Source organism: Eschscholzia californica, unplaced genomic scaffold, assembly GCF_041429995.1.
Source record: "Eschscholzia californica isolate CP2 unplaced genomic scaffold, dmEscCali1.0.p SCAF_1, whole genome shotgun sequence".
In the NCBI taxonomy this organism is placed as follows: domain Eukaryota; kingdom Viridiplantae; phylum Streptophyta; class Magnoliopsida; order Ranunculales; family Papaveraceae; genus Eschscholzia; species Eschscholzia californica.
Genome location: NW_028238198.1, coordinates 45,262,397 through 45,274,895, shown reverse-complemented (window position 1 = coordinate 45,274,895; position 12,499 = coordinate 45,262,397). Strand labels below are relative to the sequence as shown.

The following is a 12,499-nucleotide window of genomic DNA, read 5'->3' as shown; positions in this document are numbered from 1 at the left end:
TTAAAAAATATCTAAATCTACTCACAATTTCGAAGAATTCTACTTCACATTCATAAATAAAAATAAAATAATTTAAAGTAGTGTCATATCATAAAGTCAAAGTGAAAGTGAATAGTTACAATAAACTTTAATTCAATTTAATCCGAGAGAGAAAATTAATTTGATTTAAGTTTTAAGTAATTATAATGATCATTGACTTTTACCAGTCAAAATACAAAAGTTTGACATCCTATTTAATTTTAATAATCTAAGTAAATATAATAGAAGGATCCATTTTGAATGAGAATGTTCTCATTTTTGTTAAGGAGACTGGACCATTGTAATATTGATGGATGAATTTTTTGGAAAATACATTATTAATGAGTTGTTTGAGTTTTCTTTAGCCAAAGAATATTGAAAACATTTAGAGATAACATTTTTATTTTGGGATTCCATCGTAAAAGTTTTATATGGTAGTCAATTTACATCAAATATTATTAATATACTCAATGGATAAGAGTATGTCATAATCAGTACTAAATCAACTATAAGAGTCTGTCATCAAAAAAAAAAAAAAAAACTATAAGAGTCATAATTATATCAGTTTCAATGGTACATTGTATTTATAAACTATGAGATAAATTTTAAAGACAGACGTTAGACGAGATGCAAATAACTAGATCACAAACTCATTTGCTAAAAACTACATATATTAAGCTACAACAATCTAGTTTGCATTAGGAATCCATAACCATATTACATTGATTCCAAGTTACTTGGTGACGTCCTGATAAATTTGGTATTTCAACATCTATTGCACATTATAAAAAAACAATTTTTTTTGTCAAAAAACCTGTTTTGTTTGTCAACTCCAGTTTTTCGTTTCTTTCTTTTCAGAAACATTCTTTTAAACCTTCTTTTAAGAAAAAAAAGTAATTCGATATTTTTTCCAATTATCACGATCCTTCAATTTTGCTTGTTACCAAATAAAATGGATTCATGAATGGTAAGACTCAAGTAGTCCATCAGAAACATAAATCACATAGATTCATGAGTCGCACATTATATTTTCTTCTTCTACTTGTTTCACTATTTGAACACCTAATTACAACCTCTATCACCCTCAAATATATAGGAAAAGGATCTAAATTCTAATCTCTCCAACTCGCCCACTATTTTATTTTGCAAAAAGAAGAGGAGAAGAAGAATATAGGTTAGTAGAAAAAGAACTTGAAAAATAAATCTTCGAAGGATATAATTTAAATGTAACAACCTACTAACTGTTATTACAGCTTTTTTTTTTTGATGAAAGACTGTTATTACAGCTTGACTGTCTGCAAATGCACATATAAATGACATTGTAGGCAGGAGACGATCTTTGATTCCTCCCTTAACTGATTAAGTAGATTAGGTATATATCTGCACAATTATTTAGTGACGATGTTATAGCTAGAAGCTATAAACAGATTAAGAGTCGGTTAAACCATCTCTAACCCCTTCGATCGCAGACAGTTGTTACATATAACAGATTAAGAGTCAGATAAACCATCTCTAACCCCTTCGATCGCAGACAGTCCTGTTTGGTTAGCGTTTTCATGTGAGGTAGCCAAACAACAAACAACAAAATTCGATAAAGATGGTCATAACGTTACAAACAACAAAGTTCAGTATATCAGAGAAGAAATATGTAAAATCGGATGAGAACATCCGAAACACTATATAAATCATCAAAACATAATCCGAAACATATTTTTTTTTTTTTTTGTTTTGCATTAATCCGAAACATATTTAACTCTTACATTTCATGTATATACCCTAATATATATGCTACTCATATGATGACTATATATACATATGCACATACTTAACCACATACACCTCAAACAGATTCAGTCAGATAAGAGATTGATGAACAGACCTCAAATGCCCATAACAGTCTTCGCTGCTCTTAAAGCAATCCAAACATTCCCAACAGATATGAGTTCCACACCTGCACTCGACGTGGTTGCATCCTTCAGTCTTCTCAATTGTATAATGGCAGCTAGGGCAACTTTTCACATATTCCTTCCCTTTCACCCACTCTCTCAGGGACAAATCAGGGTCGATCTTGAATTCCTTATAATTCTCACATGTCATATAAGGATGATACTCTAAATGACATTTTCGACATGTTTCTACATAGCACGCCCCACAAATAAATGGATCTGCGTCTTTTTCACAAGGATCTGCTACCTTATAAACTGCTGGGCAATCGGGAGATGGACAAAATCTATAAGTTCCTCCACTAGTTGCAACGAATGATCCTAAAGAAGCTCTGAAGAGTTCTTCCAACTTCTTGATCGGAAAAAGAGATTTCAAATCTGCTAGAAGTATTGGATTTCCGCAGTTTTTCCGAGTACAGCATATAGGGAATGAGTCCTGCTGGTTTCTAATTGCTGATTCACACTGCTCGAGTAAGCAGGAACGGCAGAATTTATGAGCACAGGCTTCAAGCTGATAACAGTCTTCTATTTCACACAAGCAAATTGGACAACTAGCATCACCTTCAAGGTTCTCAGACAAACTACCACTGAGAGAATGGGCAAGTTCAGAAATAATCTCCTCTACTTTCTTCTTTGACTCATCATTTCCTTGGACTAAGAGGATGTGGCGACGTGTGTTTAGTGTAAAATGAGCATTAGTTACACTATCCCCGAGTCCTTGAAGATCTGGGCCAAACCTCTCAACTACAACTTTCATCAGATTGTGTGGAAGATCTCCACCTCGGAGTCTGATCTGGAGTGGCTTATTTTCATGAAGGGTCAAAAGTGACTCGACTAATCTTCGCTCAGCTTGAGCAACCTTTTCTTGATGGCCAAAGATTTTAACAACCATCCGTGGCTTGTCATGTAAAATGTAAGTACCTGTTTCTTGCTGTAATGACTTCATGAGTCCTATGCCTTCTACAGAGGAAAGAAGCTGTAGAATGCGCGGAGTTAGGCTAGCATTCGTTATTGTTTTCCCTTTCATTAATTCTTCTAACGGCTTTCTCAACTCCACAACAGTTCTTGTCGCATTGGCAGATATCTTTACTCGATAAGAGCCATTTTCGTTTCTTTCTAAGTTGTATTCACCTGTGCAAAAGGATAAATCACAAATGAAAATTGTTACGTCCAAGTACAGTATTGATAGGAAGTCAAATACGACATTACTATTAAGACCATAATAATAACACTAGGAATCTGATGGAATTTATATACCCCACTATACCAGTAGCATAAGTTGCCAGAACATGGAAAAAGGAAATTCAAATTAGAATTAGAATCTTATACACGATTTAGTAATAAATTCTGAATAATAATAATAACTTTCAGTCCATTAATGTGCACTCTGTGGTACATGCTTTCAGAGCCCTGTATATCAGCATATTTTAAAAAGGCTGAACTAAACAAATAATGTCAGTAGAGGTTCCAGAAGTCAACCTAATTTTGGAGTTCAACAAAGGGAACAGTTTTGACAAAATTTAGTACAATTATCAGAAAATTTGACCACTATAGATTGCTAGTTGCGATAGTTATGTGCAATTCACTTCAAAGTGGACCCTAAAGACCTCATGTTTGGCGCCTAGCAGTACTTTCCATTTTGTTGCATAAATCTGAAGGTAGTGCTTGAAGCCTTGAACTTTTGCTCATTGTCTGAAATTGACTCGCCTGACTCAAATCAACCCAAATCAGCCATTGAAAGGAGTCAGACATTATGAGCCAGACCAAAACACACACTGGAATCTGACTCGAGACAATTCAGACCCCGAGCCAGATTTCAGATGTGGCTCGTAAAATACACTACCTAAGAGTGGCAGTATTTAGGATGAAAAGACAGAACATAAAAACTAAAAATAGGGGATAGCTTCAGTGATGCTAAGATTATGCTTTGCACGTTTGAGTAAGAAGATATCACGATATAAAGAATAGTTTTTTTGTTCGCCAAACCTTGCATGGAAAATATTCTGAAAATAAATGAACCAAATATAAAAAGACGTGGAATTATGGGAAGTACCATTTTGATTCTTGACGCTGGCAAATAACATATCCAGTTGCCTCTTGATAACAAAATAAACAGGAGCAGGACAGGATACTGAGCTGTGAAACGAACCCTGGCACTTTATTATTTGCCATGGGAGACAACCAGTAAGTACTTTGCCTTCAAGATTATCCAAAGCAATTGCAGCTTCCAAATGCAACCTCCCATCAAATGTTAGAAGAGCTCTCATCATATAATCTTTTGGTTCAGGGTTAAACACTTGCACCTGATAAGATTTGATAAGTGGGGTCTTACTAGGCATGAATGGAGCAATTTCTCTACGCAGTGCTTCTTCACAAGCAGCAGGCGTGATATTAGTGGCAGCTTCCCCTCTCACTAGGTGAACATCCAGAATCCTGCGGTTTGTGGCCCGCCAAAAAGCAGCATAGATATCCGTTTCCGTAGTTAGTTGATCAAGTCCACATATAAAGATGCAATCATCATTTTTCTTGCAGCGTTCACATCTAACATGTCTGGTACCAACAAACAGATCTAAGCAGTTTTGGAGTATAACATCAACATCTTGCCTATAACATTTGACAATGGCAAAACACTTGCTCCGCCTCCGTGGCCAAGAAATCCTGGCTTTTATAGCTGGATATGAGAATATTCTATGTTCAGACCCAACAGATGTGTGCGAAGGGATTACATTTAACATAGAGCCATTAAATTCAACTTCATTCAGCTCCTTCACAGCTTTCTCTGCACCTTCTGGAGTAAGATATGTTATCTTGCCCCACTTCTTTAAATTCTCACCTTCTTGTGCCAAGTAGGCATACTTGTGGAAACCAGAAATACTTGAGGCACGTTTCTCAAACATCACTACAAGTTGTTTGTCATCAAGAGAACATGCATTTGAGTGCAGAACTTCAACGCTTAAGTATCGCTTTTCCAATTCAAGATGCTTAATTTCAGCACCAGCTCCAAACAGTGCCACAGACGAAAGAACACCAGGGCCTCCAACATATAGGCATTTTTCCATGCATTCATTTCTTAACCATTTCTTTTCATACTCCAATGCGTCATTTACAGCATCATAAACTTCGTTGATACATACAGAAGATGCAAATATTTGAACCTCTTCTGCATTAACTTCAATATTGATCCTTTCATCCTCAAAAGTTGTTCGAAGATGTGAAACAAGACGAAGAAGATAATTGTTTAACTTTCCACAAAACCTTCTCAAGACGTTATTACCAAATCCACTCATCACCATCACCTGAAGCTTCTGCTGCTCCATACGTGAGATATCAAATGGAAGAGGAGGACTAAGGACAGACAAGCAGTCATAATCGATAGCAGTCACACAAACCAAATACTGATTTGATACCGAAAGTATTTCACCAAAAACTACCCAGCTAGGCTTCTGCCCAAATACCAGCAATGAACATGAAGGATGAAGTTGAATATGTTCGCCAGTTTGAGCCACTTGATAACCAAGTCGGTCATTACCAGAATACATGGCTACATTTTCTGCGAGAGATGAAAGTATAACCTTCTTCAAATTCTTGTCATGCTCAGTTTGTTCACTTGGTTTCCACAACCAGAAACTCGGAACGATTACCTTGAGTTCATTTTGAATACAATTTTCCAACTCTAATACTACATCTTTGCATCTTCGCATCGATTTCGCGTTGATGCTGTTCTTCCAACACCAATCATTTTTTTTCTCTTGAGGCACATCCTCCCACTCCTTGTACACAGTTAGCAAAGTGAAGAGATCGCCATTTTGATGGCAGAATTTTACCTTCTTACAATCTGATTTTAACTTGTTTTCTTCATTGCCAACTCTGCAAAATATACTGCTGGCATTTGCCATAACAGCAGCAAGAACAAGACCTTCTCTACGAACACCATAATAAAAGCTATCAAGAATTAGTTTTCCCAGCTGTGGCTCGATACCCAATTTTACCAAATACTTCCCAGCATCAGTAAATTCAAAAACTCCATTTGTCTTTGAGATAGCACCTAATTGGATCAGATTGCTGATGGCCCTATCAATTGCCTTGGAACTAGGAGCATCAACAAAATCAAACTCTTCTACATTTTTCACACCCAAGGCAAGAATGTTTAAAACTGCAATGCCAAGGTGAACTCTGCGAATCTCTGGTTCTTGATGTGATGGCATAGAGTTATAGTCAACCTCTGAATAGAGTCTGTAACACTTCCCTGGTTCAGTTCGACCAGCACGACCAGCTCTTTGATTGGCAGAACTTTTGCTGGTCCAGCAAACTTTTAGTACATTCATCCCACTGCTTTGTTCAAACCTACTCTCTTTAACCATTCCGGAGTCGATCACATACTTAACACCAGGAATAGTTAAAGATGTCTCTGCTAGATTTGTAGCAAAGATAATTTTTCTTTCACCTGAGTAACTTTGGAAGACTCGATTCTGTTCTTCCCAAGATAGCTTTCCATGCAAAGGCAAAGGAACAGCAAATGGTGCTTGGAAATGTTCACACGCCCATTCTACTTCAACAGCAGAAGTTAAAAAAGCAAGAATATCACCCTCCTTCTCTGTTTTGTGGATGTCGGCTGCAACTTTAACAACATCATAAACATATGGAGCAGAGTGACCAAAATTGGGTCTCAAAACGGAGGAAGCCTCCAAAGATGTACACGGAACATATTTTATGTCAATAGGGAAGCTTCGCCCAACCACATGAATTATTTCACAGCCAAAGAAGTAATCTGCGAGCTTGTCCGCATCAGCTGTTGCAGACATTACGATAAGCTTTAAATCAAGCCTCTTCAGCAATAATCCTTTAATCAATGCCAAGAGTAGATCAGTGTTCAAGCTTCTTTCGTGAGCCTCATCTATAATGATGCATGAAATCCTCGACAATTTCTCGTCATTCATGTAGTGTTGTAGTAGGTTGTGGTCTGTCATAAATATCACCTGTTGTGAACAAATTAGGCCCATAGCGTATCAATTGAAATAGAATAAATAAAGTAATAACAGCAGAGAACAAAAGCCTTTATGAACAAACAAATACAACCAACAAAAGGCAAAATGAAATTCAAGTTTTACTAATTCTTTTCCTACATGCATTTCACATGAGCTAAAACTGTCTAAATACCTGGCGCTCTTGGGATTTCAGTCCCTTGTTCTATTACACACATATCCTAACAGGAACAGCAAGGCTGGATGTCTAGCATTAGCTAGATAGCTACAGTATTTAGCGTACTATTAAAGCTTGAGGTTATGGGGTGGGCTTATTCCGTTCAGGATAGCGCTGAAAAGCCTCAGGCTATGATTTTTAAGACCGACATGGGATGAAAGTGGAGACGGATTAGACTTCCGATCTATTGTAGTCTCCTTCACTCTCCCTTTCCTCTACAAGTTAACGAAAAGTTCCAAGTCTCACAATTGAACATACAGACTAAATTCATGTTGGTATTAGTTAAAAGGATATGTCAATATTACATTAGGTTTTGTCTCCTATTCAAAACCCAGGTAAACTGCGCAAGCCTGTGCCAGCTACATACACATGGAGTTGCATACTATGTGAAAACCTTATCCTACACAAACCTTATATAGGGAGCTGAAGCATAAAAATTTACTTGTGGATCCTTTCTGAGAACAGGCATTTCGGCCTTAAAATAAAACTATCTCAAACACATTCCTCTACCTTAGAATTGAATGACTGCTTAGATGAGTATGAAGTATAGCAGGCGATGGAGTGATCTTCGTAACACCCATTACATTCTTCACCAACCCTTTCTGCCAAGGTAAGGGAAGCAATTTTCCTGGGCTGAGTGCATACTATCGCGCCATCACTAGTTATTCCAGAATCAGCAAGAAATTGTACCAACTGTGTACTCTTTCCAGACCCAGTCTCTCCAACCAAGACCAGCACCTGTACAATATTGAAGTGGGTAAGGAAGAAACTAGATTGAAACAGCAAAGCTGCAGAAATTCACAACTTAAATATTAAAAAAAAATTATTTAAGAGTTAAAAGTTTAAATTGGAAAGAAAAAAGATTAAGGAAAAATAAATGCACGATAGTTAAAGGAAGAATGAAGAATGGAGTCTGGGCATAACTTTTACCCCACTTACTACTTTCTTAACTTGAAAATAGTTGCAACTCAAAAGAATAGTATCCTAAGAAGTTTTAGTTGGTAGTGGCCTCAAGCTAATGCAAGAGGGTGGTAGATTCCACATGTGAACAAATGATAAGGTCAGCTAACAGAAACGAACCAAAGCAGAAGAATATCGAAGTTACATATACACATAATGTTATGGGGTCTTCTCAGGTTCAGTTAAATCAAAATCTTAAGCTCCTAACTGTCTAGGATGTATAGGAGTTTTCTTTGAACAAATTGACTTCGTATTAATAAGGAGAAGGATAAACATGCCCCATATAGCATATAGAAGTTTCACTAACCAACATCAAAGCTTAACCACATGGATTTCCTTTAGTTGCAACCAATCGTACATTTATATCAACAAGTGAAGCGCAAATGGGATATGTTACTTCGATACATAAGCTAAGACACAAGGTCAAGTCGAACAGCTTCTAAATCTTAGTCCAACTAAAAAAATAGTTAGAGCTATAATTCAATTTGAAAAAAATTAGACTTATGGTTCATCATGATTTAAGATCAACTAGCAAGAAACGGATTAAAGCATATTTTCCCAACTGTAGTTCCTTACGTAAGAGTCAAATAAAATGCACTTATATAAGCTGTTATTGTTTTAAGTTATTCACTAATCTTCTCATTAAATGTATTTTCGATCTCTGGTGTTAGTTTTTAGGTCCTATCAAGAACACAAGTATCATTGAAATTTCATCAAACAACATAAGTGATAAAACAAAGTACAAAAATCACAAACTCTAATCAAAACCAAGCAACCCAACTTCATTTAACAACTATAGAAACAAATAATCAATTAATAGCATTACCTGTTGGTGATATAAATCCTCGAGAATTTTTCGCCGGAAACTATAGATGGGTAAACAATCTTCAAGCCTCCTGCACTCCCTAGTCATAAAATTATGAATTTGAATCCAATCAAATGTACCTTTGAAGCTTAGAACATTAACTTTCGAATAGTCACCATCATTACTCTGAAAGCTTAGCCCTTGAAGGTAAGTGAGAATACAGTTCATTGAGTCCCTAAACTCCTCCAATCTCTTCATGATTAAATTACGTTCTGCTACTAAACCTGTTCTTTTAGCTTGAAGCTCATTAAAAGTCACAAGACGGGTATTTCTCCTTCGAAGTAAACCTTCAGTTTTAGCAATCTCATCAGAAACTCCATCCATTTTCTTCATCCATTTCTGAACAATTTCACCAGTAAGTAACTTTTCAACACCATCAACAAACAGATCTTTAAGTTTCTCCTTCATTTCATCTTTATCAGAAGGAACTACAACGTTTGAAATCAGAAAAGGATTAAGATTATGGAAACCATCAAGTCGTTTCTTCCAGAAAAACAATAAAGCATTTAGGGCTTCATTCCACTGCAAGAAAAATAATCTAAGAACAATTTCAGGTTGTGGAAGAACAAAAGATCGTTCATAACAAGCCGTACATTCTTTAAGTAAACCCTCAATTTCTTTCTTACTGTATAAACCCTTGCGACTTGATCTTAACTGGAGGATAAAATTCGGACGTCCGTACTGATGTTTCGAACTTTGATTTTGCCCTAATTGACCAAATCTCGCGGGGAAATCATTTCTTCCTTGCATAGTTCGTCTTACTGGACGAAATCCCCCAGTACAATCTTCACCGCGAAAACCCAAATTTCGATTTTGTTCATCCCTAATGGCAGCTGGAACGACGACTCGCCTCATCATTGATTCTTCTTCTTCTTCTTCTTCTTTTCTTCAGCTACGAACTGAAGTAAAACCCTAGCATCAGTGTTAGTTGATTTTTTTTAGAGAGAGAAAACGAGAAAGGAAATATAAACTGAGAAAGAAAGAGACTACTATTAGTAAAGGAATTGAAATCCGAGACGGTAATGGTGTCTGATTTGTACGTACACTTTTTTTTTCTCTCTCTCTAAGAAAGAAAATAATTTTCTCACTCTACCCCTCGAAACGACTTTTTCGCGCCCTATACTTACAACCACTTTAAGTCTGCAAGATTCTTCTACTAAACCGTTGGATTCATCGTAATCTAGCTATCTGACATATCCGAGGCAAAACTAAGGGTTCAAACATCTGATGAGTTCTTTTCTCTATCCACTTATTTTTTTTGGGGATTTTTTTTTTCAGATGGAATCTCCAAGGAAATCTCTAGAAGTTCTAAGTGGACAATAGCTTACACGTCTGTTTTTTATTTGGTCATTTAGAAATACTTTATTAAAAAAACATTATCTAATTCAACACTAAAGAGAAACTAGGATACTTATATGTTGACTGTAAAACTACTTGATTTTCTTATCTGACACTTAGAGATCCTCAATAGGACCAGGGCCGGCCCTGACTTTTCGATGGCCCGAAGCAAAGTCTGAAAATGTGGCCCCTTCTGTCAAATTGTAAAACGTATAAATGTATTACGTGAAAATCGTAAGTACCGCAAAATATTTTCATCATATTTATATAACAAAATAGTTTTTTTTGATAATTATAATCACTGAAATTTTGTTCTTCTTAAATTTTTCGATGCAAAGTAACTAATAATCGTCGAATAATCAAGACTGCCAGCCATATCCTTCTCAATAGATAATATAGCTAACCCGTTTAACCTTTCTTGCGACATTGTAGAACGAGTATGAGACTTAATCAACTTCAACTTAGAAAAACTTCTTTCTGCAGAGGCAACAGTAACTGGTATCGTTAACATAATTCAATAAGAAACCCATGTGTTCGGGTAACAACCTTTCAATTTTGTCAAAAAATCTGGCACTTCAATTGGTCTTTTGATCTCATTTGGTAAAAGACGCTTCAACACTTTCAGTTCAGAAAATAAGTCTAGTCTGTCTATGTCATATGACCCATTATGCTTGAAAAAGATTTCAAGGTGACCACATGAATCTCTCAAATCACCATCATCTTGGGAGTTCAACTTTTTTTTTTTTAACTCAAACAGAAAATAAAATATTTTTTTGTACTTCTGGAATTGAACAACTTGCAACAAAGAACAATAAACTTTGTTTCTAGAAATTGAATAAACAGTCTGGTTTGGCACTTTGGCTTGAAGAAAGGAAATGATATTGGAATTTCATGATTTGGATATTTAAAAAGCATTTTTGTTTCATAAGTCAAACAAACTGTTGGGCCCACCATTCATTTAAAGATCATCAAATTTGGTGGCCCTTTTCACTTAACAAATGTTAAATGGGGCCCTTATAATTTTCTTAGAGCGTTGGACTTCTTTTATATTTCTTAAAGAAATTAATGTTTTGGTGGCCCCTAAAAACCGGTGGCCCGAAGCGACGCTTTGTTCGCTTTGGCCCAGGGCCACCCCTGAATAGGACACTCCAATTTAGAGTATCCTCTACAGGATCTCTACAATAACTATTGTCATCTCATTTCAGAGAACAAGTTTGTATTGGAGATGATTTTTATTCAAAAAACTAGAATATCCTAGGTGGCAGTCTAAGTTTTACAATTTAAATGTTGCTTTGGAGATTCTTTAAGAAATAAGAAAAATGAACTGGACAAACTTTGGACAGAAATCCTTTCCGACTTCCGGTGATTCATGGTTAGGACCAACCTTGATTTTTTGATGACCGAAGCGAAATACAAAATCAGAGCCCTTTATGGCATACACAAATTCAATCTTGAACTTAAGGTCGACGATAAGCCCGCCTATGGAAATATGTTTAAAAACTAAATACTTTCTATCAGCCAAACTTTACTCGTAAAAGTAGAAATAATATATTTTCCATCAATTCAATCTAACTCGATTCATCACAATAGTTTGTCTGCCAGACATGGGTTCACTTAATGTAATGTTGAATTGGATTGGGGGATATTTGGTCGATTTTGTTTGTTTTCCAGACCCCTTGGTTGAAGCATCGAAATTTTAGGACTCTATTTAATGACTTGGAAGCAAAGAGGTAATTCCGGATCCCAAAACTACCTTGTTTACATGCTAGCGGGACCTATTGTTATACAACATATTTGGAAGTCACGTGGCTACAATTTTTTGTAATGTATTTGTTAACTTCCCGCAATAACTTCATAAAATATTGACCTTGAGATCTCATATTAGATTAGAAGTATATTTCCCAACAATAATGGTCATTTAGGTTTTATCTAATATAAAATAAAGTTTATCTAGCTTAGATTATAACTACATTATTTTTACGCTTTTCATTGTTGGAGAAATGACCAAAATTGTTTTGGCTACCGACCATCCAAACCTCAAATGTAAAGAATGGAATTCATCTTTAATATGGGTCGTCTCTTTTGTTCATTCCTGGTGAGCCTAGGTTAAAAAACATCTGCAAGAAAATCTTAAGGGTTTAATTAAATCAACTTTTTGTAGTTATTAGAGTCGTAA

At 35.9% G+C, this 12,499-nt stretch overlaps 1 protein-coding gene across 1 annotated transcript; it reads right to left on the bottom strand.

The window, feature by feature from the left end:
* Positions 1-1,665: 1,665 nt before the first annotated feature.
* On the bottom strand, positions 1,666-10,232 carry LOC147567120 (ATP-dependent RNA helicase DEAH11, chloroplastic-like). The gene is made up of 4 exons (XM_086653746.1): positions 8,947-10,232; positions 7,671-7,898; positions 4,015-6,937; positions 1,666-3,092 (listed from the first exon to the last, which is right to left on the bottom strand). The coding sequence occupies exons 1-4, from the start codon at positions 9,841-9,843 to the stop codon at positions 1,873-1,875; spliced, it is 5,268 nt and encodes a 1,755-aa protein (XP_086509872.1). The 5' UTR covers positions 9,844-10,232; the 3' UTR covers positions 1,666-1,872.
* Between the last annotated feature and the right edge of the window lie 2,267 nt (positions 10,233-12,499).